This window comes from Notechis scutatus, chromosome 6, assembly GCF_049901735.1.
Source record: "Notechis scutatus isolate UNSWTSFEM ecotype Mainland chromosome 6, rNotScu1.2, whole genome shotgun sequence".
Taxonomy (NCBI): Eukaryota; Metazoa; Chordata; class Lepidosauria; order Squamata; family Elapidae; genus Notechis; species Notechis scutatus.
In genome coordinates, this window is record NC_142014.1 from 51405903 (window position 1) to 51433443 (window position 27541).

Below are 27541 nucleotides of genomic sequence, written 5' to 3' on the forward strand. Positions count from 1 at the left end.
ATAAAATATTCTAATATGTGAAATTTTTCATTTAAAATATTATAATTTTAAATAATAAATAATAATTTAAAAGAGCAAAGAGAAATATTAATATGAACATAAGCATTTACATAACCATCTCCAATAAAAAAGTGGTGAAAAGAAAAAAAAGAAAATTTCTTCTTCAGAACAACCAGAGGACAGACAAGAAGAGGATTCTGACCAAACCTGACCTTCCAAGAAGAAAGGACAGGAGCAGCTCATCATATTCTGTTTTTAATGCAAAAAGGAGAAAACCCCAAATAAAATGTGAAACAGCCTTGTCCAATCTTCTGCTATTCAAATAAGTTGGGACTCTAATTCTGCCATGAAAAACACTAGGTTAAGACAGGCTGGTCCAATGTGACAAGGATTTTTCCCGGTGGTTCGTTTCAAAAATTTTTTATCACTGGTTTGGTGGGTGTGGCTTGGTGGGTGTGCTTTGCGCGCACACACACACTTTGCATGTGCACATGGTGCCAAATGTGCACTTTGCACATGCATGGAGGCTTTCCAACTCACCTCCTGCAATCCTGCCCTCTCCCTGTTGCTTCAGCAGCTGCCGCGCAACAATCTGCTTGCCACGCAAAGCAGCTGCGCTTCAAAAGCAGGACATAAAGGTTAGTATGGGAGCCCGGGTGGGCAGGTGGGCCCAACTGCAGAGTGTCGGAGTGAACAGGTTTGGTCTCTGCTGCTCATTGCCGCTACCGGCTCAGCAGAACCGGGCCAAACCAGTAGAATATCACCACTGGTTCCCCCCCCCCCAAACTATCTTGTAAAAAGGAACTGTGTCGATTTTGCCATAGAAGCAAACTAAGAAAAAGCAAATCAGGGACCTCACCTTTTGGTGGAGTCAGCTCTATATTGTTGTTCTTACAGAAGCCAGCAGGGAAAATGGAATGTAGGGACCCATGATAGCAGAACCATTCAGAATCACTTTCAGAAGCTGTGCCATCAATGCCAAGCATAAGATAACCATCTAAAAGGACCTAAAGACATTAGATAAAGACATACTTTATGGTAGCAATTCCCAACCTCACCAAAGTCAAATGAAATCTGAAGCAGACATATAATTGGAAAGGCCAAAGCTAGATAGCTTACCATGTGATCCCATTTATTTTATAGAAATTGATTCTTCGCTTTTCTTCCATGGCGAAAACAAAAGAATTTAATGAAGAATTTACTTTAAAGCCTACTTTAAAAATATTGATTCCCTAGTCCCCCCCCCTCTCTCTCCCTCTCCCTCTCTCTCTCTGACACACACACACACAAAATCCTGGACTTCTAAATACCTATTAAAATGTGTCTAAAATTCACTGCAAAAACAAGACAAGTTAGTTCTCTTGCGGTGAGTTCAACAATCTCAGCACCCCTTTTTACATCCCCCAAAGTCTCCTGTCTCAGTTTTGCTTGATTTACTAACTGCAGTTACATTTTGGTTACTTACACATGTCAAGGGGCAAAGTCTGGTGCACCCTACAGTTTAAATAACCAGAGTTATATTGCATTCCTTCTACTGAATTATAAATTGGAAGTCTAATAATGCAACCAGAAAGAAGGCTCAAGAGCTATCAATAAAAAGCCATAGTGGAGCTAATCCATTTTTTATTCATTCAAGTATATTTTTTTCCAGAAATGAAAAAGCAGAAAAAGCTATATGACAACATAGGAGGAAGGTCAGTCTTTCTTTCTCTCCCAGGTAAAATATAAGGATGACCTATATCTCAATAACGCTGATTAGCTAATAAAAGCTTTATCAGCAAGCACGTAATTCCCAATTCCATCAGGACCAAGGATAGCAAGAGGAATATTTGTATTACTACAGTCACTTTTGCTTCTTCACAATACCTTACAGATGGTAGCCACACAAATGTTGCCAGGATTCAGAGGATCAATAGCTTCCAATTTCATGCCTTCTTCAAACCAGCCGCCTGCTGGATAGACAGCAAGTACCTATAATAGATGATAGAAGAAAGTGATAAATGGAAATCAAAGATGTGAATGTCTATAGGAAGATGCTGAGATTAGTGGACTCATCAACAACTCAGTCCAATGGACGTTTTAATTGCTTTTCAAATAAAGCTTACTGATTATCTTTGATCAAGCTGCTCCCTTATCATTCTGACTTCTTAGATATTAGATGAGAGTGATCACTTTAATATCACAATACAGTGCAAAAGCCTACAGAATAAACATGCAAAAGGTTGAATAATTTCAGCTGGAAATATATATAAAAATACACATTTAGTTCACATTTTCTATCACTCGTCATGTTTCTATTTGGATCTAAAGTTGGCACATAAAAAGAAGGGCTCTTACTGAGGATGATTAGGAAGGAATATTGTCTCAGTTCCTGAGATGTTAAATTCTAACCACATTTTCTTCTGTTATCCCAAGCCATGTTGGGTTACTCTGGCTGTGGCTAATGAGAATTTCAACAAGATATCAAGATATCAAGTTCATACCCTAAATAGTATGCTAGGAACTGCAAAAGTGGGATAGAATTATATAAAGTTATTTTAAAAATGGGTGGGGATGAAAATGAAATCTCAGTGAATTATCATTTTTTACAATTAATGTAAAGATTTAACACACAATATGATCTCATCTCCTTATACTCCCTTTTTATGAACCTGTAATCCCTTAATTCGGGGTAGAGTCAGGGTGACTGGATGGAGTTAAGTGTTTACTTAATGCCCTTTGTGACGCCACATGGAGTTTGCAGCAGATATTTTTTCTTTGCCCCCTAGGAGAGAAATATCTGCCGCTACCTAGGATTGAACTGTCAACCTTCCAAGTGGGAGGTGAGTGTCTTCACCACTAGAGCACCACACCACTCTATGAGCACATCTACTTATATCTCAATTATTTCCCAAATTTCAATATCTCTCTGTCTCTCTTTCCCTCCCTCCCTCCCTCCCTCTCTCTCTCTCCTCAGATATGGGAGAAGTTGGAAAGAAGCATGATGGTATGAATATTTGATAATGATGGGGAAAATAATCAGCTGTGCAGAAGGGTTGCACTTGACCTGGGAGGCCACCCTCAGGCCTGGAGAAGCAGAGGAAGGCTGGCTTAGTCTTAGAGTGATTCTTTTCTTAATCATTAGAAGCCAGTTCTGTCTCTCTGGAAAAAGTTTATTCTGTTTAGTCTTCCCTTTAGCTCCCAGAGATTAATTTCTTTACCCTACATCAGCCAAATTCTTACACTGTGTTTCTTAGACATTACCAAATCCATCTCCCTGTACTGCATAAGAAAGATTTCAATAGTTTCACAGAATATATCCAAATTACATTTTTTAAATTCTTTTTAGCCAACTCTTCAAGACAGCACTATGAACCAGACTCTTTCCTACCTTTTTGAAGAGATATGGAACAGCATCGCAGTATATCTTCCGGAAGGTAGGATGGTTTGCCATATCATTATTATTTTCTTCCATTAGGAAAGACATATAAAGACAGCAGTGAGAATTGGGGGAGAGGGAATTTCTAGCTATTCATAATCTTTAAAAGGGAAAAATAGTACAGTACAATCAGACATTAGCAATCTTAAATTATTTCTAATTTCAAAATAATGCAATAAATGTGTGTGTGTGTGTGTGTGTTGTGTGTGTGTATATAATATATTAATTTATTAAATTAATAATAATATAATAATTTATTAAATTAATATATTATAATATATTAATTTATAGTAAATTTATTTTTAAAAATAAATTTACACACACACACACACACTTACATATATATGTCCTTTGGTTGTCTGTCTGCCTGTCTATCTGAAAAGGTTGGAAACTATTGTTTTAGGACAAAATCCAGTGAGCCAAAGTAGGTAAGAATTGTCTGGTTTGCTCACAAGTACTAAGAAAGGATTGCCACTGCTATCTAATTGGTAAATATAAACTTCTGGCTTTAATCCCTGAAAATCCTGACTGATTGCTGTTTGCATCCAATATGAAAACTCACCTGTCTTTTTTATGCTATGGCCAACCCTTCTGGACCAGCCTATTGGATGGATTAGAGGACTCCACATATGGCACCAGAAATCATCATCACTGTCTCCATCCTCATAGAGAAGCCTCAGCCGGCCACCAATTACAGTATCCACAATGGCCATTCGTGTTTGGGAAATGCAGGCCTTGTTCACTACTTCTACCCTCATGCCTTGGCGGAAAGGATACTTCATGCTCTCAGTCATCTGAGTAAACCAGAAAGTGGACATGGAGGTGGATGATCTATTATTTTCTTTGGGAAACGCCACAACTCCAGAGCCAAAACCAGAGTTTTAAAAATTAATTTCCATTAAAGGAATTAAAACCCCACCACTCTGCAAAATGGAAACACTGGCACATTACTATATCCCAAAACCAAGATCTAACCTAGTCATTTAAAAAAAGTACATATTGTGAAGTTATGCCACCATCTTCTATTTCTTCAGAGTAAACACATAGGGAAGTGATCTGGAATAGAACCACTGGATGCAGAAAGTAGGAAACTTAATTTTTTCCCTTAGGCTTATGGGTTAGCCATTCTTTTTCAGCTGCAATTATTTTAAAAAACAGCAGAAGAAAAGAAATGTTATTAAATACCGTATATACTCAAGTATAAGCCGAGTTTTTCAGCCCATTTTTTGTGCTGAAAAAACCCCCTCAGCTTATACTCGAGTCAGATTCCCCTCTGAAAAAAAATGGTGTGGAGCTCCGGAGTTGGGCAGCCGCTTCCCTGCTTCCGTGTTTCCTTTGCAACTTTTAAGCATGGGGGTAATCGGAAGCAGAAAAGTTCTTGCATGAGGATATATTGTTTTTCTTTTTTAACTGTTTTTGGGGGGAAGACCCACCGCCATGTGAGAATGCTCAGACACGAAATCTATCCGCCGAAAATAAGTGTGTGTGTGTGTAGGGGATTTTTAACAGAGGGAAGATGTAGGGAGAAGGCAAAAGCTACGGAAGATCCTTCAGGGAAACTGAGGGGAGACTCACCCTTGGTCCAGATGAGCCCCTTCCCCACCCCTAAGGAAGCAGAGGCAGCCAGCAAGGGCAGGCAAGCCCCACTTCACGGACTCCGTCCGTCCTGACTCCACCCACCCACCCACCCAAAGCCACGAAGTCCCCCAATCGCGCAGCCCAGAATCGCCCTCCTCGGGCAGCAACGACGCCCGGTGTTTCCGAGACAAGAAGCTTCGCCGTGCAATGAAAGCACCCTGGCTCTAAGCTCTAGGCTCAGGCTCAGAAAACAACGCGAGCCGATGTCGCCGGCTGCCCGCTCAGCTTCGTTCCTCCTCCTCCTCCCGAGCGGACTGAAAGCAGCTGGGGCTGAGGAAATGAAGCTGAGCGGAGCCGGGCGACCTCGGCTCGCGCTGTTTTATGAGCCCGCGAGCTCAGAGCTCAGAAACAACGTGAGCCGCCGCCACCACCTCCTCCCCCTCCCCCGAGCGGACTGAAAGCAGCTGGGGCTGAGGAAACGGTTGAGCGGAGCCGAAGTGACCTCGGCTCGCGTTGTTTTCTGAGCCTAGAGCCTAGAGCCAGGGTGCTTTCATTGCACGGCGGAGCTTCTTGTCTCGGGAAACACCGGGCGTCGTTGCTGCCCCGAGGGGGAGGCGATTCTGGGCTGCGCGATTGGGGGACCTGCGTGGCTTTGGGTGGGTGGGTGGGTGGGAGCCAGGACGTTGACTTTAAGCGCTGCCGACCAAGTGTTTCACAAATACCAGTGGGACCTCCGTCCACCACCACCCCTCCCTCTTTTGCATCCTTCCTTCTGATCAATCAGGTTTTCCCAGTATTTGCTCACAGCTGCGTGCTAGGCGTTGAACGCGGGGATTTCTGATTCCCCTTACACGCGCGTGGATATGCCGCAGGGCGTTTCTTCCAAACGCCCACGGGCAGAGAACACTGACTTTCATGATAGTGAGATCATTTCCCAAATTAATTGATTCACTAACCCAAAAGAAGAAGATGTTGATGACAGTGGGAGGCAGGTCACTCTCCCTTGCACGAAAAAGTAAGAGCCGTTCTTATGATCTCTCTCTCTCCCCATAATACAGTCAAGCCCTTTCCAGCATGCGCGATCCGCCCCTGCCGCTTTGCCTTGCAAATGCAAAAACCCGGGATTTTGCATTTGCAAGGTACAAAGCTGGCGGCAGATCGCGCGTGCTGGAAAGGGCTTGACTGTATTACGAGAGAGAGAGAGAGATCATAAGAATGGCTGCTTCTTTCTTGCAAGGGAGAGAGTGACTCCTGCCTCCCATTGTCATTATCATCTTCTTTTGGGTTAGTGAATCAATTAAACCTTTCATGATAGTGAGATCGTTTCCCAAATTTCCTTAAATCAGGAAGAAATCACAAAAAACCTTTGGACTGAGAATAAGCCTGTTCCTACGATGCCATTTTTGTTCACTGCAGTATGAAAAGTGTGAAAAACACACTTCTTTTTCTTCATCTTCTTGTTCCCTATTTACTGGTCTCTTTCAAAGAGGAAATTGTGAACATCAAACTTATTCTCAACTGTCCTAGTGAAAGTTTTTATTGGTATCTATTTTTATTTTTGAAATTTACCAGTAGCTGCTGCATTTCCCACCTCGGCTTATACTCGAGTCAATAAGTTTTCCCAGTTTTCTGTGGTAAAATTAGGTGCCTCGGCTTATATTCGGGTCGACTTATACTCGAGTATATACGGTAATGGGAGTGAAAGTGGAATTAAAGTTTCCCCTTCATGTCTACAATAGTCAGGATTCAGGACTAGATCACAGTGTAATCTGAAAAAGTAAACACTATTCATATTTATGGATTGAGTTATTTAGTAATAATCTGCAAATCAGGAAGTGCTGCAATAACTATCATGAGCTCCCTAAACAGTTTGTTGCCAGCTGGTTTCACTATTTCTGCACTGAATTGAGATGATGGGATAATAATGACATACTTGCAAGTTCGTTTAAATTCTTCATAGGTGGGGCAGAATTTACTGTTTTCCCCCCAGTTTTAAGACCAATTCTGCTTTATTTTACTCTAGAATTTCTCAACTAGTAATAGGGCTATGAAAGTATAGTTATCTTAATATATAAGAGAAATAACATAAAGAAAAATTGTTGTCCTCCTATCTCTTCTCAATGAATAATAACATTATTTAATATCATTAGAGAACATAAACTGATTTAATTGATAGCTATACTATACTGAAATAAAACTTTTTGAGCAGTAAGTCCTTAAAATGATCATATCTTATTTTCAACTGAGAAATTTAAACACAAAAATTCTTCCTTAAATTCAGCATTTCATTACTTCATATTGATTACAAAGAAATAACTTTTTTGGAGGGGTAAAATATACTTTCACAAGGATCACCAGCAGGGGAAAATTTCTTGTTCCTGCAGCAAATGCAGCAAGGTAGCAAAATGACAGATAGAGGTTTTGTTATAGTGACCATATGCCCTTTACTATAAAGGATAATCCTTTATTTCAGAAATCTGGTCTTTAGGTTTATTTTTCAAAAACTCACTTTTATCCATTATTTTGATCATTAACGTTCACTGTACAAATAGTACAACTTAATGCACAATCTTTCACACTGATGTGAAAAATATGGAAACTGAATTGTCTTTTAAAAATAAATTTACATATACTGTTTGATTTAAAATATGTTTTATTAGAATAAGTGCCCTTTTTTGAAGGCTGGGGTTTGAGCAAATGCTGCTGATTGTTGAGGCTTGCTAAATGGGGGGGGGAAATATAGGCAGATGGGGAAGTTGCAGCACTCCTGTGTTCACAAGTGCCGGCAGTTTGATGGAATGCAGTGGGCTGGATTCACAAGAGGAAGGGGTGCATTCCAGAGGAGTAAAAGTCAACTCAGTTCAAATATCTTGTGTGAGTGAAAAAGAGTGAAGACAGCCCCTTTCTAATGGTTCCCACCGTATCCGCTTCATGTAAGTAGTAGTCTGCTTCAGTTTGGCAAGATTCTGTCTACAGATGTAGTACAATAAAGAAATCTGTTTGGCAGAGATTTCTTGGTTTTTTGAGTTTGACAGGTGGGTTGCCAAGCCTTCAAATTTTGGTCACATGACTGTACTGCACTGTAACTGCTATAATTTGGCCCCAGCCTCCCTCACCAAAAAGAAAAAAGTTCATTTTTTCACCATTGTCATAATTTCAACAGTTCATGAATGAATAGTCATAAATCAAGGATTATCTGTATTCAGAGAGTGCATGAACTTCAGAGACTAAAGACATGTTTTAACTACTAGATGCATAAGATATTCATAAAAATTTTAATTATGATATGCTACTCTTAAACAATATTAAAATACATACTACATTAGACTGGTCTTCTTTCACCACTATGTTGGTTATAAATCTTCTCTCCAAGTATTCTATGAAGCATTAGCTCTGGGAATTAAGTTACTTGCCACTTATACCTTATTTGAATGAACTACTGGAAAACTAGATTAGTTGAATAATTTTGTAGTTGTCCTTACCTTTAAATGAAAATCAACTGGGATTGTCCGAGCCCCCACCAATTTTTTCATAAGGTACCCTCTCCAGTTTGTAAACTTTGAATGGATAGCTGTATAGAAAGATTTAAGAAAGTCAGTGCAATATGCCTTTTGTATCTGTGGAAGTACATAGAACTGAATCAAGCTCCTTCTTAGTTAGATTCTTTTTGGTTATATTTGCCCTGTTGAACATTTTTCTGGAATCAGTACAGAAAGCGATGAACAGAGGGTCTAAAAATAATGATTAAGCATCAACACCTTGCTGTATTCAATTTTCCAAGAATGGTATTATCTCTCTAAACAGATAATTGTTTCAATCTTAATATATACTGTATTGCAAAGTATTATATACTGTCACTTTTCCCCATTGTGCTAGTTAAGTGGAAAAACAGATCAAGCAAGAAGGTGCTTCAAAATTTTTATATTTATTTGGTAGAATTTTCACAAAGCATAAAAGGGATTAAAGTATCAAGAGAAATGTTAGCAGTATTACTGCATTGTTTGATGATCAAAACACCATATAAATCAATCTTCTTAAAACCACTGCTTTTCACATGTGCTGAATTACAACTCCTGTAATATCCAGACAAAATTAAGTTGTTGTTCAACATATTCAGAAAGCACCTTCAAATGACTCTAAAAATGAAAATGGAACAGTATTGTAAAAATATAAATTGTTAGTTAAAACAAATAGCTATAAAAGAAGTATTGGAAAAGGTTTGGATGAGATAATGGTATTGAACAGATTTCAGTAAGTGTACAGGCCAAGAAAATTTCCATGCTATCTATACAACCTCCATATCCATTTTTTGTCTTTCCCTTAAATTCTCCAGAGAACATGCAACTTAAATATTCTACATTGATGCTTTCAATTTGCCTAATTTGTTCCACAGTAGTATAAATCACTAGCATAAATACATATAAAGTAACTTTCTTAGATAAGAGAAGAAAAGGAAATTGTCATTTGTAAAGTTCTATAGCTGACCAAGAATTAAGATACTTACTTTGGGGTGGCACCAGAATTTTGCTGTTAATGGCACACCAACCAACCGGATGCACTTCCATAGTACCTAAGTTGACCCAGAAGTCATGACTGGAATCATTTTCAAAGCCTTCATAACGCAGCAGTGCCTTGTAACCTGCCAAAATTGAAGTTTTGAAAACAGGAACAGAACAATCCTCACCCTCAAAAATACAGATTATTGTCTTTGGAGATTCCAGGGTGTATCTGGAATTCTCAGGAATTACTAGCAACAAAATATTGATATAGGCTTTCATGGCTAGTATCTGCTGGATATTGTTGGGTTTCGGGGTTTAGTGACCATGGTCTAGAGTAGTGGTGTCAAACTCAAGGACCACAGGCCAGATTCAGTCTGCAATGAGGCCGGATCTGGCCTGCATGGCCATCCTGGAAAATGTAAGGGGCCGGCCTGCATCTCTTTGGCCCAGCCCATGCCATCTCAGCATGCGTGCGTGTGTACAGGCCCATTTTTCTTTTTTTAAAAAAAATAAATTTTATTAAGTTTTCAAATTTAAAAAAGACATAAAATAAAACTTTATGCATTGTTATCAACATCAGGACATCTTTTGTATCTCCTCACATTTTTCAGTATATGTATTTACTTATTCCTTTACCATTACATCTTACTCTTGCTATAAATCAATATCTTTTATCCTTACACATCAATCTTCTCTATGGTATATTTACATATTCCCTCATTCTTTTCCTAATTGCCATTTTATTTTATTTTTCTAAACCACTCATCCCAGGCATCCCAGGCCCTATAGTAAATTGAATCTTCTCTGTTATTTATTTTCATCATTAGCCTGTCCATCTCTATACAATCTATTATTTTTTTTATAACCATGCCTTCTGGTGGAACCCCTTTTTCTTTCCAGAGTTGTGCGTACGAAATCCTTGCAGCTGTTAACAGGCCCAGTTTTCTGTCGCCATGTGCAGGGCAACTAAAGTAGTCTGTGAGACTAATGTAAAAAAAAATAGTTCAGACCTTCGAGATATTTTTTTTCATGGGAAGTTGAAAGGTCTGAACTTTTTTTTTTACCTTAATCTCACAGACTACTTTAGTTGCCCTGCATGCGGCAGTGGCGAACGGAACTGGAAAGAGGTTAGTGAGGGGATGTGGCTGCCCTGGGGAAGGGGGAGAGGGGTTGGCATTGGTGGCCTGGCTGAAGGGCGCTCAGGTAAACCAGGGCAGGGTGGGTGGGACAGCTCCACATCCGCTGCCTTGCTTCGTCCTCCACACACCCCCGCCTCACTTTATTCTTAGTTCTTAGCCACTTCTTCTCCTTGCTTGCCACAGTAATGGAGCAGAAGGCTGAGCAACACACTGATGCGGTGGCCACAAAGTGAGGCCGTGGAGGACAAAGCAAGGTGGGGAGTGCGAAGCTGCCCCCCATGCCCTGCACCGGCTTACCTGAGTGCCCCGTTGGCCCAGACACTCAAGCACCACAACTGCCACCACAGTGAACCAGAGAGAGAGAAAGAGAGCTCTCCACTCTATACACATTGTCCTATCAATGTAGCTATCATTAAATCTTTAAACAATGATAATTTATCTTAACCAGTTGTTCCTGTAGATCACCTCCATTCATTCAGGTTGTATGCACCATTAGATCACAGAGCTCCCACCAGTTATGGAAACAATTAAATATCCAATGAACTTTGTCTTTTGAAATAGTTTGATGAACTGATACCCAACAACTTTTATAGTTTTCCTGTATCTAATCACCAGTGCTAACTGTCAACTCATAAAGCAGTTTGTATACACAATTTATAATTGTCAACAGAAAGAAGTGGGGGGAGTTTCAAAGAGCAGGCAGCAGTGTGGAATCAAAAGTACATTCCATTCATATTTTCTTCAGAGACTGATTAGATGGCTGAAGCTTCTGTCCCTCAAAAATTTAATTGGAAGCAAGATTGATGACTCTTGGCTATGGAGGTGTTTTGTTGGATGATACACCCAGAGGGATGGGGGGAAAGGCAGGATCAAGGGTGACAGTGAAATACGTATCTCAGAGTTGGCTATGCCCAGGCTAATGCTGGAATGTTAATTTCTAATAAATCCTTTTTAGTTTTGGGAGTGTGGCTAGAGGCTCATGATTTAATTGAGTAACTGCTGGAATCCTGACACTAACTTCACTATTCAACCTGAAATTCTAATAGGTATAGATTATGAGATGTCAGTTCAGTACTGTTTTTCAGTTCTTAGTTAACTATCTCCTGCTAACAGCCTGATCTTGGAAACGTGGGAAAGTTCATCAAAACTTTTTTGGCTGAAGCTTTACAAGGAATGGAATAAGGCAGATTCATAATACATACTACATAGCAGAGAATGTACAAAAGTTCTGGCTGAGGGGTTGTCACAAAATTATGGGAATTGTTTCTTTTTCAAGATTAATTGGGAATTTCTTAGAAGTCCTGAATTTTTTAAATTTGGGATAGGGATATGAAGGCAGAGGTTAAATTAATGCTTAGACCAGATCTAGTATCACTGGATAAAAATTGTAGATGTTCAGGTTTCTGGCTCCCATTTTAAAACCAAGACAATATACAGATTTACAACAATATTTTTAAAAAATGGTAAAGCCTCCTTCAAATTGAACGACTCCACCAACCAATCAACCCACCAACCAACCCCACTCCCACGGAAAAGTCATTGATGGAAGACTACGCTTCCGATGGCAGCATCCCAGTTTCTAGTTACTCCTACATTTTCATTTAGCAGGTTATCATTCCAAGAAAAAGAGGAAAAGATTCTTTGGAAAGGGTCTATTTTTAAACCGAACTGTGAGAATGAATGGATGAAAAAGTGTGCTTATAGTAGAAGTATAAGTGGATTATTTATTTATTTATTTATTTATTCATTCATTCATTTATAACATTTATATAATTGCCCATCTTATAATCAACTGTGGAATATTGACTTGTCTAACGGGATGATCTGGTAGATATCATTATTGTGTTGGTTAGATAGTGTCAGAAAAACACACTAACAGACTTCCGGTTTGAGCTTCTTCGGCGACAGACTGAAATCTGACATCATGCAGAGTTTCGATCTGTGCTCACCGCTGGAGCACCACGAGCCAGATGGTTTCAGGGCTAAGCCACCCCGTAGAGGTGGTGAAGAGGGGGGAGACTGCCAGCAGGGTCGAGGAGAGTCGCATCTCTCCTCCCCAGCTGGCCTTACTCCCTTTCCTGAAGGCGGTTGCAGCGGTGGTCAGAAATGGCCACCTCAAAGAAGAACTCAACTGGAAAAGAATGTGCAGGAGCAAGATAAGAAGAAAACGTTTTAGCTGACCAGGTCGAACTGGAAAAACAACAATACAAGGTACCCTGGAATTTGAATTATAAAGAACAACATTGTTCCCAAAGAAGACTTTGAAGCAGTGAATGAGAGAGGGAAGGGAAAGGATTTGGGTTTTTTTTCTTTTCTTCCCTATATTGACAACTAAGAGATTTAAGCAAGAAACGGCAAAAATCCACTTTGACATTAACAGGTATTTAAGCTGAAAATAAAATGTCAAAGGGGTAATAAAGATTTCTGGATTCTCAAAAACTTTTAAAAGGAAAAAAAACAAAAGGGTGGGATCTGGAAAAATGGAGGAGACCACCTGGAAGTGAAAGGAATTAACAGTGAAACTTTAACAAGATTCCTAAAAGATACATTTTAACTGAAACTTTGTAACAAGATAAGAGAACCCCAGGAAGAGAAAGTGGAAAAAAGAAGCAAGAAAAAACAGCTTTGGATTATTTGGATTACTTGGTGATTTTTGGATTTTTGGCTATTGGATTTAAAGGACTAAAATTAATCGGGTGGTTGTTTAAAAGTTTTTAAAATGGTATCACAGCTGGAAGAATTGAGAGTGGAACTTAAAAAACAGAAAGAAGATGCACAAGAAGGAAGAGGTTCTCTTGGCTTCATATTTCAATTTTTAGAAATGGAGATCCTGAACTATGAGAAACAAGAAGAAATGCCTGTAGAACAAGAAGGGCGGGACAAAGAAGAAGCCATCTTCAATGACCAAGGATTTCTATGTGGGGAAAAGAAAGGAAAGGGGGGGGGAAAGAGAGTGAAAAATTTAAGATCTGAAAAAACAACTCAAAAAAAGAATAATTTGAAAAGTAATTACAACATTAGGAAGAAACAGAAGAGAGGATTACAGAAGAGAAAATCAGAATTAGAGAGAGAAGGGGTCAAAAAGGGAAGGGAGAAGAAGAAGGAGAAGAGGGAAAGGAAAAGAAATTATAAAGGACAGAAACAGGACATAGAGAAACAGGGAAAACGTACAAGACACAGAGATAATGGGTGAAAACTTAATTGAAAGGGGGATTCTGCAAGGGTACATAAGATAGTATTGTTACATTAGAAATAGAAATGGACTTGGAAAATATGAAACAAATGTGATTAAAATGATAGATAAAATACTCATTGTAATGTAATGGAATGTTTAATAAATAAATGAAATAAAGAGAATGAGAGAATGAAATTAGGAAAGGAGGGGAACATTTTAATTATTATAAATGTGTTATAAAAATTTAAGTGAAGAGGAATATGAAAGAAACATGAAAAAATATGGAAATATTATAAGTGTTCCTAGAAGTATGATATCCTATTGAAAAGAAATGTTAAAGATGTCAAAGATTATAACTAACATTAATGATAGAGCTGAATTGGAATAGAATAAGTATTTTATTTATTATTGTTATATAAATATATTCTCTTTAAAAAGTTAGTGCGTATTTTAAGAATGTACCAAGCAGAATTCGACTGGAAGTTATGTGTTATATTGAATGTTATAATTGTAAAGGCATAAATTGAAGTTTAAATAAGAGCTGAATGGATAAAAATTAAAAGATACTAAGGTGTCATACTCCAATTAGTAACTACAGGGAAAATTTTGTTTAATGAGAAAAGAAAATATGAAATTGAAACAGGACAGACAAAAGTATAAATATGATGACTAGAAAGGTATTGAAACTTAGAAAAAGATATATATAATTGAATTTAGAAAGGAATGAGATAATTAAAAGTAAGACTGAGAAAACTAAGGAAAGGGAAAATTTTTGAGAAAATGTTAAAATAGTAATAAGATATGGAATAGAACACAAAGATGAATATGAAATTGAATTTGTGTCTGTATGGAAAAGTGATAACCCGGGACCATGCTATTCTAAAAAAAAAAAGAAATTTTACTTGTATTATGTTTTGTGAAAACCCAAATAAAATATTTATAAAAAAGAAAAGCACACTAACATACAACTGAAGACAGCCATTTAGGCCATCATGTCTAATTACCTGCCAGGTGTAGGAAGCTAAAACAAAGAATTTGCGACATGTTTTGTTTCCAACTTCCATTTGAATATATCTAATGAGGGCAAGGCACCACTTCTGGGTAACTAGTTTAACACTTTATCTTGTTTATATCAACTTTTTGGACGGAAGTAGTACACATTTTAAAAAATTAATGAAAATTCATAATCTTTTCTATGTTCCTCCTCAAAGAATCTACCTGCAATCTTAACAACAGAAGCAATCCAATACACACGACTGGGAAGCACAGCATCACTGTTCAATACTTCAACCTTCAGCCCTTTTATCACATCTTCCCATTGATCATAAAGGGGAACCTGCAAATAGAATGGGAGTGGAAGCAAGATAAGATAACTGATGGCAAAGCAGGGAAGAGAAAAAAATATATGTTCATTTGTGTTTGTATGTATCTATGTTGGTGTATGCACATGTAATGTAATGTAATGTGATGTGATGTGGTGTAATGTCTATCTTAGATATCAATTTTTCCCTATGTCCCATAGCTACACATATCCAGATATAACTGATTGCCAAATACACCTTCATTTTCCCATCCTTGCTTTAGAGCAGGGGTGTCAAACTCACGGGCCGGATGCATCATGTGCTGGCCACTCCCACACCCAGTTTAGTGAAGGGGAAAAAAGTTGCAACACATCGCGTGACTACAATGTGTCATCGTGAGTTTGACACCCCTGCTCTAGAGGAATGGACTATCTCCCATGACTTCCCACAATGTAACACACTTGTTGAAAAAAACAGAGTACTCACATGTTTGAAACTGCTAACAGGTGCAGCTTTATATTCATGGTCCTCAAGATATGTTCCCCAGTCAAAGCCTACATTGAGAGCTAGGAATGCAAAATAAGAGATACCAGGTTCTCTAAGTATAGAGAAACCTAAGGATGGAAAACGGATGCAGCACAACAGGTAAACAAAAAGATTTGGCAATAAAGTTCACAGACACAGCTTTATGCTCCATAAAAGCAAGCAGGTTCTCAAATTATAGAAACTAACTCCAATCCTAACTATTTTCAAATGTGTAAAAAGATTCTAAAAAGGAAAACTGCTGGGTCTGTTTCTCCCATCAAACAATCACACACATGTAAGTAAACTATTAGAAGAGGTTCTCTACTCCAACTTCATTGCTCCAAAAATAGACCGACACAGCAAATGTCCATATACTATGCACCCAAGACATTTGTGCTCCACTCTCAAAGAACATGAGATCAGTAAACCAAGGTAATCTCTCTCATGCAGGGGAACATCAATAATTGCTTAAATAAATATCAGCCAAACCTGCAATGTAATTCAAAGTTTTTTAAGTCCAATCCTGAAGGACGAATTTCTTCCCTATATAAACTTATCTTGAAATACTCAAACAGGGTATAGACTGAGAGCATGAGAGAAAGTAGAGTCGAACACATTAGAAAGTTTGTTAACTATATTCAGTTTGAAATATATTCAGTTTGAAATAATCTAAAAACAAAAAGGAGTTGGTGATTCTTCTATCCAGTCATTCGTTTCATATTGCGTTTAATTTTGATGACATGTTTCCTCTTTACTTAGCCCATACTCCTCATCTAAGGTTGGGATTCTACCAGTTCGGACTGGATCATAGAAGTTTCTATAGAGGTTCTATAGAACCAGTTGTGACGATTCTGTGTAGTTCGCAAATCATGCCACTGGCTGGCCCCTCCCCTCCCCTCCCCACCTGCCCCTCCCTGCCCCGCCCAGTCACTCCTTATCTCGCATGCATGCCATCCAACTTGCCTGCATTGTGGCCTTCACCTAATTTTTGGTAAGTTGCTATTTTTCCTTTTTTTCCCTGACAATCAGCTGTCCCAACTATCAGCTGTGCCCCGCAATTTAGATTAGCTAGAAAGCAGGAAATTGTTGGATTTCTTGCTTTCTAGCTAATCTAAATCGCTGTTGTACTGCTTTGCCTTTACCCAGGAGGCTTCCCTGAGGCCCAGTCAAGGGTGGTATTCGGGGGGTTGGGGGGGAAGGAGTAGCCTGAGAGCAGAGTTGAACATTCCTTAGGACCGAAGCTTCTATTTTTCAGCACAGACTCAGGCAGCAGATTGCAGAAAGGTAGATCTGTGAGTGAATCTGTGATTCTGCAAGCAACTCGATCTGCCTGCCTGATTTGCCTGATTTTGGGTAAAAGTTGCTCATCCATGAGTATTTTGCAAGAACTCTGATGAATGCTTATTTATTTTGGAGTAATTACAATCTTAGTTCCTCCAACTGCTGATCTCACTTACCATCTTGACCTGTTGATGTTCCATCTGCCAGTTGCCCTGTCCCCTGAATGTGGAGAAATGCTCCAATTTTAGCAGACCAGGCGGCTTTGTGCAGGACTTTAGCTTTTTTTGTTGGTGGTTTACCCTGTGAAAATGTATCAAAACAAGACATACACACACACAAAAGAACATGTAGATTTCCAGTTCTTCCTTGGGACTTTATCCAGTAAAGATATCAAATCAAAAGAACCATTTCTTAAAGAGTAATTCTTTGCTATATTGTAAATATCTCATCATGAACATTTATGTTTGATTTTGGCTTAGTGTGTGATATAATTTGTTATGTTCATTTAATGAAACAGAGTTAGCAAACAATGGTTTAGAACAATATGTGGATTCAGTCTTGTTATAGGTTTCTAAAGTTATAAGTCACTTTATTAGAAGTATTTGATAAGATGAACCAGAGAGGTAGAATTCCTATGAGCTAGGGCTTTAATAGATCTGGCAATGTTGTTTCTGCCCATGAGAAGTTAATATTACAATAACTTTGCAAATTGTATAAAGCTCCCGGGAGCTCTTAGGCAATAAAATGTATACAATACAGATCTTATTACATTTATAAGAGGAAGAACAGCACTTGTTTTTCCTACCCATGACTTCAGAAAGGGTGGCAAGATTTTAGTTAGCAAGAGAAAAAAGTTGAATCCTCTTCTTCAACAGTATGTCTCATATCATTACACAGAAAACTATTAATAACAGTAGAACAATTATTCATGATTATACTTTTATATGATCCTTCTAGCAAGGAAAAATGCTTCTCATATCTATATGGCAATTCTTGAGTTATACAATGCAATTAAAACTGTCCTCTTTCAACGGGGGGGGGGGGGGGGGGGGGGGCGGCGGGGCCCCACGAACCGGGGGGGGGGGGGGGAGGAACCCCTCCCAATCTCCGGGGGAACCAAAGAGAAAGAAAAAAGAGAGAAGGGGAAAATTATAGATTCATTATTTTCCTACTAACTTTATCATCTCTTTCAAATGCTAATGTAAGTGAAATGTGTATATTACATCCTTTCTCTATTCTAATTTTAAAATAAAACAAATGAGACTGCATATATATAGCATTTCTAACATGGGTATGAGTCAAATAAACGAATATGGATTGATTATGGATTACTGTTATGCCCCTATATTTGTTTAGTCAAATTGGCATAGAGATTACTCCTAGTTTCCCCAATGCTGCTCAGATAACAGAAAACAGATTTTATAAATTTATCCATTAAAGCATGAACAAGATCAGAAAAAACAAGTTCCATATGATATAAAATATGAATCTGTAGTAATAGGGCAGCTCTTCTATATGAAATTAGCACTGATACATATGAGGGTATAATTGTGAAGGGAGATCAAGTGTTTTTCAGCCTTAACTTCCTGTATCTAACTTTTAGTTGGGGGGGGGGGGGGGGGGGGGGGGGGGGGGGGGGGGGGGGGGGGGGGGGGGTGTGTTTTTTTTTTTTTGTTTTGTTTTTTATCTAACAAAATATACTCTCACTTATTTATAAGAATCAAGTGTGGCCTTTTATTGTGCATTTGTTGGCATTTGAAGGAGAACACTGCTGAGGATAATAGTTATTCTGTTTCAGATCTAACCTTAGCATTTTGTTCCCTTAGTGGCCAATCAGAGGCCAATAGGACATGGTCATAATAGTTTCCACTCATACACTCATGGAATTTCTCATAGAGAAATATTATTTATGTTTCAGAAGTTATAGATAGCTATTATAACTAGTAACCATTGGTAGCCTTATCCTCCATGAATTTATTGAATCTCCTTTAGTGCCTCCCAAATTGGTGGCACTAAACTATCCAAATAAACTATCCAAATAAAGTTAGCGTTTGCAGAAAAAAGCACTTTCCAATGTTTTCCTTATATTTAGTGGTATCTAATTTAGTGGTCCTACTAAGAGGCTATTGATCACCTGCAGCCTTGCCAGAATGCTAGCCTTCTTGGAATTTGAGGAGTAACTCCTGGAGCACGAGACACTGCAGAAACGTTTGGTCTTGGAGAAGAAGGTATCTTTTGTGCCCACAATACCACACATCTCACAGACAGCTGAGAAAACAGAAATACAGTAAGATTCAATGGCAGGAAATTAGTTTAATCAAGAAAAAACAAGGCTACATTCTGGGAATATTAAAATAAATTAATGACAATATCCTTCACAAAGCTATGAAAAACATACACATTATAACACATAATTTCCATTATTTTAATTAGGCCTAATACTACTATTAAGTAGGATTAAAAACTGAGGCAAATAACATGGAGGAAAACAAAAGTTTCTGCTCTTATTGCTAATAAAAACCACACTAGTATGAATTAGCAATGAGGCTTAGGGTCATTTTTATCATAAAAGCTTCTCAAAAACATTCTACTTCATTTCAAAAAATTCTACATAATGTTGTTCCAAGAAGACACTAGCTTATGAATATTTACTCCGAAGATAACCAATTCAAAAATGCTAAGTAGAGCATCCTTTGTGGGGAGTTAAACCTAGATGCATTGTTGATATTCAAATTGCAACCTAGTGAATCAGGAAATGTTTCTATGACCACCCACTCTACCTTTAAAAAGTGGGGATTAATTAAGTGCAGGATTTTGCATTAACTGGATGTATGATGATGAGTCCAGCTCTATACCACTAGCATTAAATTGCTTTTTTTGGAACTACAGATTGTGAGAAACTGTTAGATATAATGCAATAAATACTCTAGTCCATATATGTATAATCTAAAGTAAAGATTCGAGTAGAATTTAATCTAACTGCTTATATATCAGAATTTTTAATCAGATTGCTCTACTCCCCAGAATATGGATCTCAATAAATACACTTCTCTAATGTCATAACACTAAAAAGTTCATATGCACAGTATCAATTTCAGTTATTATAAAATAGTTATGCAAACAGCACATATTACATAATTGCATAGAAATCCTCTTCTGTATACAATTTTCCATAAAGTACTTGTGCCAATGTTTTCTAAACAAAAATACAAACTATATATTTATGTATATATTATCTCCTACATGAATACAGCAGAGCAGCCACATTCTCTTATCTCTATCCCTCCTTCCTCTTTTGACACAGAAGGTATTTCCCTAAATAGAAAATAATGCCAAAGGAAAAAGTGAGGAATCCAAGTGCTAATCAAACAATTTTATGGTAGTTGTTCCTGAAACTGAACATTTTGGAAATGAATTATTAATTCAAGGACACTTTAAAGACTACAAATATTAGTATATAAAATGATATATAATATCTAGTCATTTCAATTAAACTGTTTCAATACCCTGATTCATTAACTACTGAAACAGCCATGGCTCGACTGTGGCCATTAGACTTGCTATAAATATATACATAAAAGGACTTTTTTCACCAATCCTGAAAATGGACAGAGGTAACTCCTGCAAATGTTCACTACTTCTACTAGCATTCATGTTGTATATGCAATACAGGATCTCTATCCTAAAACATATATGGGGACAACTATTAGAAATTTTAGGATTAGAATTAGAAAATGCTTAGGCCAGCGGTCACCATCCTTTACAGCTTGGCCGCCCGGTGGGAGGGGGGAGAGAAGAACTGGCCCGCCACATGTGCAAATTCAGTTGTGCACATGCGCATGTGCGTAAGTCAGCTGCTCACACGGCCCTGTTCCAAATAGGCCACAGCCCGGGGATTAGGGTCCCCTGACTTAGGTAATATAAGAAAGTACAGAATAAGATCCCCTTAAAAAAAACACTTTTAAATAAGAAACACTGCATCTCAAATTAGTTTGTGTAGGTCTTAGAACACCAATGAGGTGAAAATGAGACTGTTTTACTATTAAAAGTGTTTGTTTCTAAATAGTTTCATACTTAATGGAAACTTTCAGTGTCTACTTTTATTTACATTTAGAGTGGGTCTTTCCCTTTAAGAACGTTGCCCTCCAAATTCTTTTCCACTATAAATTACAGTAACTGTTCTTAATCTCATTTAGTTTTGTACAGTATAGTAAACAATCAGTTTACAGACATTTTAGAAGGTAAAACAATTTTAGTGCCTCGTTTTGACTTTGTGGAAGCCTTTTCACTGTGTCTATATGCATTGGAAGTAAATTCATGCAATGTGTTTTAGGAAGGTTCATATTTTTGTGCCTCTTGCATTCTTGTTTGTGGTAATTAAGCTGAACAGAAAAATAACAATTTTTAGTAATATTGGTTTTTTTGTCTGTTTTAAAACATTTGTAACAAACTGTCCTTTTTTCTGTGTTCGTTTTTTTGGATGCCCTTGAAAGAAATGAAAGGAATTCATTTCTGAAATGCATCAGCCTTGGTAAAATCATTTTTACAAGAATGTGGAACTTTTTCCTCTTTTTCCCCCTAATGGAAAAATATTTTTAACTCATTCTCTATCATCAGTTTTCATCTGCATTCAACAAGAGAGCTGCTTCAAGTCCCATGAGACGAACCCTTCCATAGGAACAGAAGAGAATTATGGTACCTGGCTCAGATCCATTATCATCTGGCATGTGGATGCTGGGGGTCTGGATCTGTGAAGGGGATGAAGGTACTTCCCCAACTTCATGATCTGCTACTTCATTCTCACTAGAATCATCTAGATAGGAAGTGCTGCTACTTTCATCACTGCTGCTATATTGTGGAAAGCTATCATAATCCCCATACAGATCAAAGTCATCTGCCTCTTCTTCCTCAGCCATCTGATCCAAAGATGAAGACTTGCAGTGGATTGGATATTCCAACTATCACAAAACAGACAAGAGTATCACAAATAATTCATAGGGTAGGACAGATTAGAGGAGGTTAAAGAAGTCCCTGTGTATTTTATTCCACTAGTTGTTGCTGATTGTAGAAGAACAGTACAGTCTCAACATTAATTTCCAGTGTTGGGTATTCACTTTTCACTAACCAGCTATATATTAAATATATCACAAATGGATATTTTCTAACTAACATAGGGTGAGGAGAAGGAGAAATTAGTATATTTCAGTAGTGCACCTAATAAATTTGAAACTCCAAGTGGATCATTCTTTCATTCACTCATACACAAAAACATAAATACACATATCATATTACAAAATTACTTTCAATTGATAATCATGACATGAAATAAAGAAAAATAGTGTACAGAAAAGTAGACAGTGAAAATATTATTTTATTAAACTTTATATATCATCCCAATAAAGTAATAGCAGAAATTGGTCGAGAAAAGGATTAGGAAAATCAAGAATTGGTTAGCGTCAGGTGAAAATGAACTATATGGTTTTTGTTGAAACATCTGACTGGCCCACATCCACTCATTGCCAAGCAGTTTAACAACATATTGCAAAGAGATGACACCAAAATTGGTTAATATCTAGCAAAACTTAACTGATAATGAAAGATTGAACAAAAGAGGCAATACTGGGCAACTACAAACCAATTATCTGCTTATTAACAATGTTCAACTAACTGATATTATAGCTGATACAGTCCAATAGCATCTAATTGTAAACAAGCTCTTTCTAGAAAGGAAATTGCTCAAACATCAAAGGAACAAAATATCAGTTCCTAATTGATAAGATGATTTTGGAAAACTGCAGGAGAAGGAAAACCAACTTGAATGAAGCATTGTTGGATTACAAGAAGGCATTTGACTGCCTGAAATTAGTAGATAATGATTAGGTTAGATAATTATGATTATCTATGATTAGTCAATCATGGGCCTAAAAATAACAGAAGTTAGTAGAAACATCAGAAGCTTTGTGCAAAGATCAATGGCACAAAGGTAGACATAATTGCTAATCAATGTTTCTAGATCAGGATAGGTTAGTATCAAGAGATGAATCTTTCTGGAAATGGAGAAATTCCCTAAGCTTGAATTGAAAGAATGGTTAGTAAATTAAAAGAAAATCAGATATATAAATTGGAACACTGGAAAAACAAGATAAAGAATATAACACAACTAAAAATGTTTTATCAGATATTAAATTAAATTGATTGAATTTAATACAATTAAGACAAATGGATAAAAATGGGGGAAAGAATTGAGGAGAAAGATAGACAGTTAACAAAATTTGAAATGATCATATAAGAATGTGAAGTGAATGAAGAATATATAGGTAAAGGAAGAATTGGGAAAATATATAGAATATTAACTGAATTAGAAGCTCAGGCAAAAGGTTTAAAATTAATCTGGGAATCAGATTTAGGAGAAATAAAAGATAATGATTGGAAAAATATTTGGAATAGAAGAGTATATAAGAATAGGTCAGTTAGAGTTAAGGAAAATGGATATAAAGTGATATGGAGGTGGTACCTAATACCACATAAATTAAAACAAATAGATGTTAAATATGCAAATATTTGTTGGAGGTGTGAGAAAGAGGTTGGAACATCTAAACATATGTGGTGGGATTGTGATAGTGCACAAAAAATATGGGATATGGTGTTTAGAGAAATTTGAACACTTTTGAATGTAAATTTAGATATGTCACCGAGGATTGCATTATTGTTGCTGGTGGAAAAACAGGATATAAATGAAGCAAAAAAGGAATTGATTGTAAACTTGATAATGGCAGCTAGATTAGTGATGGCTAAATATTGGGGACAAAATTGGGATATTCAAAGAAATGAGTGCTATAATGAAATCTGGAGTATGGCAACAAATTATAAATTAACAACAGAAATCAAATTTTAAAAAGGGATAATTAAAGTAAACAATTATAATGAAATATGGTGAGATTTTATAAAAACAGTGTTGGTGGAAAGCAAAGGGAATAAACCTATTCAAGAATATATGTTGTTTTAGAGGGGATAAGGGCACAATTGGAATATATTGTATATCTTTTAGTTGTTATAGAAGAAAAAATATAAGTAAAATGGATTCGGGGGGGTGAGGGTGCACTGTAATATTTGTATTTTTTTTCCTTTTTTGTATCTAGAATTATATGTATTATGTTTGTATTATTTGTGTTCAGTTTTCATGCAAAAGGAAAAAAATAGCCCAAACCTACCAAAAACAGAACCATAAAAGGTAGACTAGGGATACAAATTAAAATAGACAAGAAAATTACAAGAGAACATGTGTCCACTCTAGGTGAGTTCAGATTATCAGGACCAGATGGATTGCACCCCAGAGTTCTGAAGGAGTTGGCAAACATGATCTTGGAACCACAGAACCATATCTTTCAAAGAACCTGGAACACCAGGGAACTACCTGAGGACTGGAAAATAACTGATGTGGTTCCTGTCTTCAAAAAAAGGAAAAATGGATCTAGGAATGGGTGTTGGTTTATCTGAACACCTGTTCTCCTTGTAAGCAAGACAGGTCAGGAATGGGTGTTGCTCTTGTCTTAGCTGCTTGGACTGAGTCTGTCTAAAAGGCTTATTAGCCTAGCTCCACCCACTTTGGGTAGCTCCTCCCAGCTTTCTGCGAAGTCATCACGACAGACAGGACTGCCTCTGAGAAAAACAAAATCAAAAGAGACTGTTATCGGTTCCCCTCTCCCATAGGCCCCTGGAAGGACCAGTTCCATCAGGGCAGGGCCTACAAGGAGAACAGGTGTTCAGGTAAACCAACACCCATTCTCCCTTGTAAGGCTGCAACAGGTCAGGAGTAGGACATACCAAAGCTGGGTTGTCCTCAGGAGGGTTAAGATTGGTCCTGGTCCCCACATTCCGTGACTACTTGTTGCAGGATCCGTCTGCCAACGCCGCATCTGCTGAAGCAAAGGTGTCCAGCTAGTTGTGGTGAATGAAAGGCGATGGGGATGTCCACGTGGATGCTTTGCAAACCTCTTCCACTGATGCTTGTGTTGCCCAGGCTGGTCGTCGTAGTGCTGCGAGTGGAGTGCGCCGTAATGCCTCTGGGTACCAGGAGGAACCGACTCGATAAGCCCTGGCTATACATGCCTTGATCTACCTGCTGACTGTGGAAGGAGTCACCCAACGAGGAAGGTTGGAAGGAACAAAAAAGGGATTCTGTCCTATGGAATTCAGATGCCCGTTTAATGTATACCTTCAGAGCCCTGCGCACATCCAAGGTGTGCCAAGACTTTTCCAAATCATGGACTGGATGGGGACAAAAATCTGGAAGAACCAGCTCTTGAGACCTGTGGAACAAAGTATTGATCTTGGGGATAAATGCCGGGTCCAACCGCAAAATTACCTGAAGAGGTTGTAAGATACAGAGATCAGGCGAACTGAGAGGGTGACCAACTTCAAAACTCTTCTGGCTGAAGTGACTGCCACCAAGAAGGCCACTTTCAGGGTAAGAAGGTGCAGACTAGCCTGGCGAAGAGGCTCAAATGGAGCCTTCGTAAGGGACTGCAAAACCCTGGACAGATCCCATGTAGGGTATCTGTGAACCACTGGAGGACAAAGGTTGGCCGCCCCTCTGAGAAACCTACAGACTGTAGGATGCCGAGTTAAGGTTTCCATTTTGCCACAAGCCAACACCGAAGAAATAGCCGCCACCTGCAAGCGAAGGGTGTTGGGGGACAGGCCTCTATCCAGACCTGCCTGTAAAAATTCCAAAACGTTTGGCACAGAGGCCTGTAAGGGTTGAATGTTAGCTAGAAAAAGCTTGTCATGTAGCATCATAGATACAGATGGTCAAGGGTCTCCTGAATGGTCCTGATTACTTTGTTGGAGAGATGGGCACGTTTTAGCATGCCCCACTCAATCGCCAAACTGTCAGATGTAGCCACTGGGGCTCCAGATGCTTAAGGGACCCCTGAAGGAGAGAGACATACTCTTCAGGAATTCGCCAAGGTTGGGCAACTGAGAGACCCATTAAAATAGCAAGCCAAGGGTGCCGGGACCAATAAGGGGCCACTAATACCACTTCAGCTTTTTCCATCAAAAATTTTTGAACCACAGCCGCTAGTAAAGGCAATGGAGAGAAAGCGTACAACAAACCCAGAGGCCAAAGGCATTGGTCCCCTCCGCCCCAGGGGTGGCAAATCTAGTAAAGAATCTGGGTAACTGGGCATTGAGAGGAATAGCAGATAAATCTACTACAGAGCCCAAACCTCTGAGTAATCTGAGTAAATAGCGAAGGATGCAGGCTCTATTCCGTGTGGTCTATGGTAGCTCGACTGAGCCAGTCTGCCTGTACATTATCCGAGCCAGAGATATGTTCAGCTTGGATGGAAGAAGATGCCGCTCTGCCCATCTGCCCAAATCCTCCACTTCTGCCATAAGGGATTTGGACCTGGTGCCCCCCCTATCTGTTAATATGGGCTTTTGTGGCCAGATTGTCAGTCATGACAAGAACATGCATGCCAGAGACCAGATGTGAAAGGGCTAAATGAACCATTCTTAGCTCCAACCAATTAATGTTATGAACCTGTTCCTCAGCAGACCATAAGCCTTGGGTCATGTGGGACTCTAGGTGAGCTCCCCAACCTGATAAAGAGGCATCAAACGTGAGGATGAGCCTGTCTTCCAACCTGAAGGACTGGCTCTTGGAGATGACACTGGAGAGCCACCAATGAAAGGAAAGTAATACTTGCTTGAGCAACCTCACCTTTATTAAAGAATGACTCTTACCAGTCTTCTGGTGAGGCAATAAAAACCACTGAAGGGCCCTGGCATGAAGCCTGGCCCAGGGAACAATACCAATGCAAGAAATCATCTTACCAACAGTTGGGAGAGATGAGCTAGAGGAATAGAACCCCTACTATGAAAGCTCTTGGCCAACCCCTGCAGGCTGTTCTGCCTTTCTTGAGAAAGGAAAACCTGACACACTCCCGTGTCAATGAGGGCCACCAAATGAAGTAGATGAGTTGACGGAGTGAACTGGCTCTTTTTAATGTTAATAGAGAAACCAAGATCCTGCAGCACTGAGAGAGTGGCCTGCAAGTCCCACTGAGCCCTTTGAAAAGAAGAAGACAGTATCAAAATGTCATCTAAATCAGTGATCCCCAACCTTTTTGACGCCGCGGCCCGGTACCGGCATCAGCTGGGCGCCGCCATCTTTTTTGATGAAAGCGTGCTTCTGGTGAGCTTTCTACCGGAAAAGCTCACGGAAGCGCTAGCGCCGCCATCTTTTTGATGAAAATGTGCTTCCGGTGAGCTTTCTACCCGGAAAAGCTCACCGGAAGCACTTTTTCATGAAAAAAGATGGCGGCGCCCAGCAAGCCGTGGCCCGGTAGGAGTTGTTCCACGGACCGGGACCGGTCCGCGGACCGGTGGTTGGGGACCCCTGATCTAAATAACATAGCAGTCGCACCGAAAGGAACTAAGATGCACTGCTAGGGGAGCCAAAACTTTGGTGAAAACTCTAGGGGTGGAAGATAAACCAAAGGGGAGAGCTCTATATTGATAGTGTTGTCCCTGATAACAAAACCTTAAGAACTTCCCATGGGAGAAACAGATGTGAATGTGTAAGTAAGCTTCCATCAAATCAATGGATGTGAAGAAGT

At 38.7% G+C, this 27541-nt stretch overlaps 1 protein-coding gene across 2 annotated transcripts in view; it reads right to left on the minus strand.

Moving 5' to 3' along the window:
* The window catches only part of L3MBTL2 (L3MBTL histone methyl-lysine binding protein 2), a 49086-nt gene that overhangs the window by 11254 nt on the left and 10291 nt on the right, over window positions 1-27541 (minus strand). The window contains exons 1-12 of one of the 2 annotated variants that reach the window (XM_087968272.1): window positions 24741-24864; window positions 21616-21874; window positions 19051-19184; window positions 17093-17216; window positions 15597-15676; window positions 15028-15145; window positions 9501-9635; window positions 8479-8567; window positions 3981-4212; window positions 3371-3447; window positions 1867-1971; window positions 860-1007 (exon numbers count right to left, since the gene is read on the minus strand). In XM_087968272.1, coding sequence (XP_087824398.1) covers window positions 860-1007; window positions 1867-1971; window positions 3371-3447; window positions 3981-4212; window positions 8479-8567; window positions 9501-9635; window positions 15028-15145; window positions 15597-15676; window positions 17093-17216; window positions 19051-19184; window positions 21616-21832 — 1459 coding nt within the window. In that variant the 5' untranslated portion in view covers window positions 21833-21874; window positions 24741-24864. Of the gene's footprint in view, window positions 1-859; window positions 1008-1866; window positions 1972-3370; window positions 3448-3980; window positions 4213-8478; window positions 8568-9500; window positions 9636-15027; window positions 15146-15596; window positions 15677-17092; window positions 17217-19050; window positions 19185-21615; window positions 21875-24740; window positions 24865-27541 lie in introns of those variants that run through there. The other variant, XM_026694813.2, reaches the window with a different exon arrangement.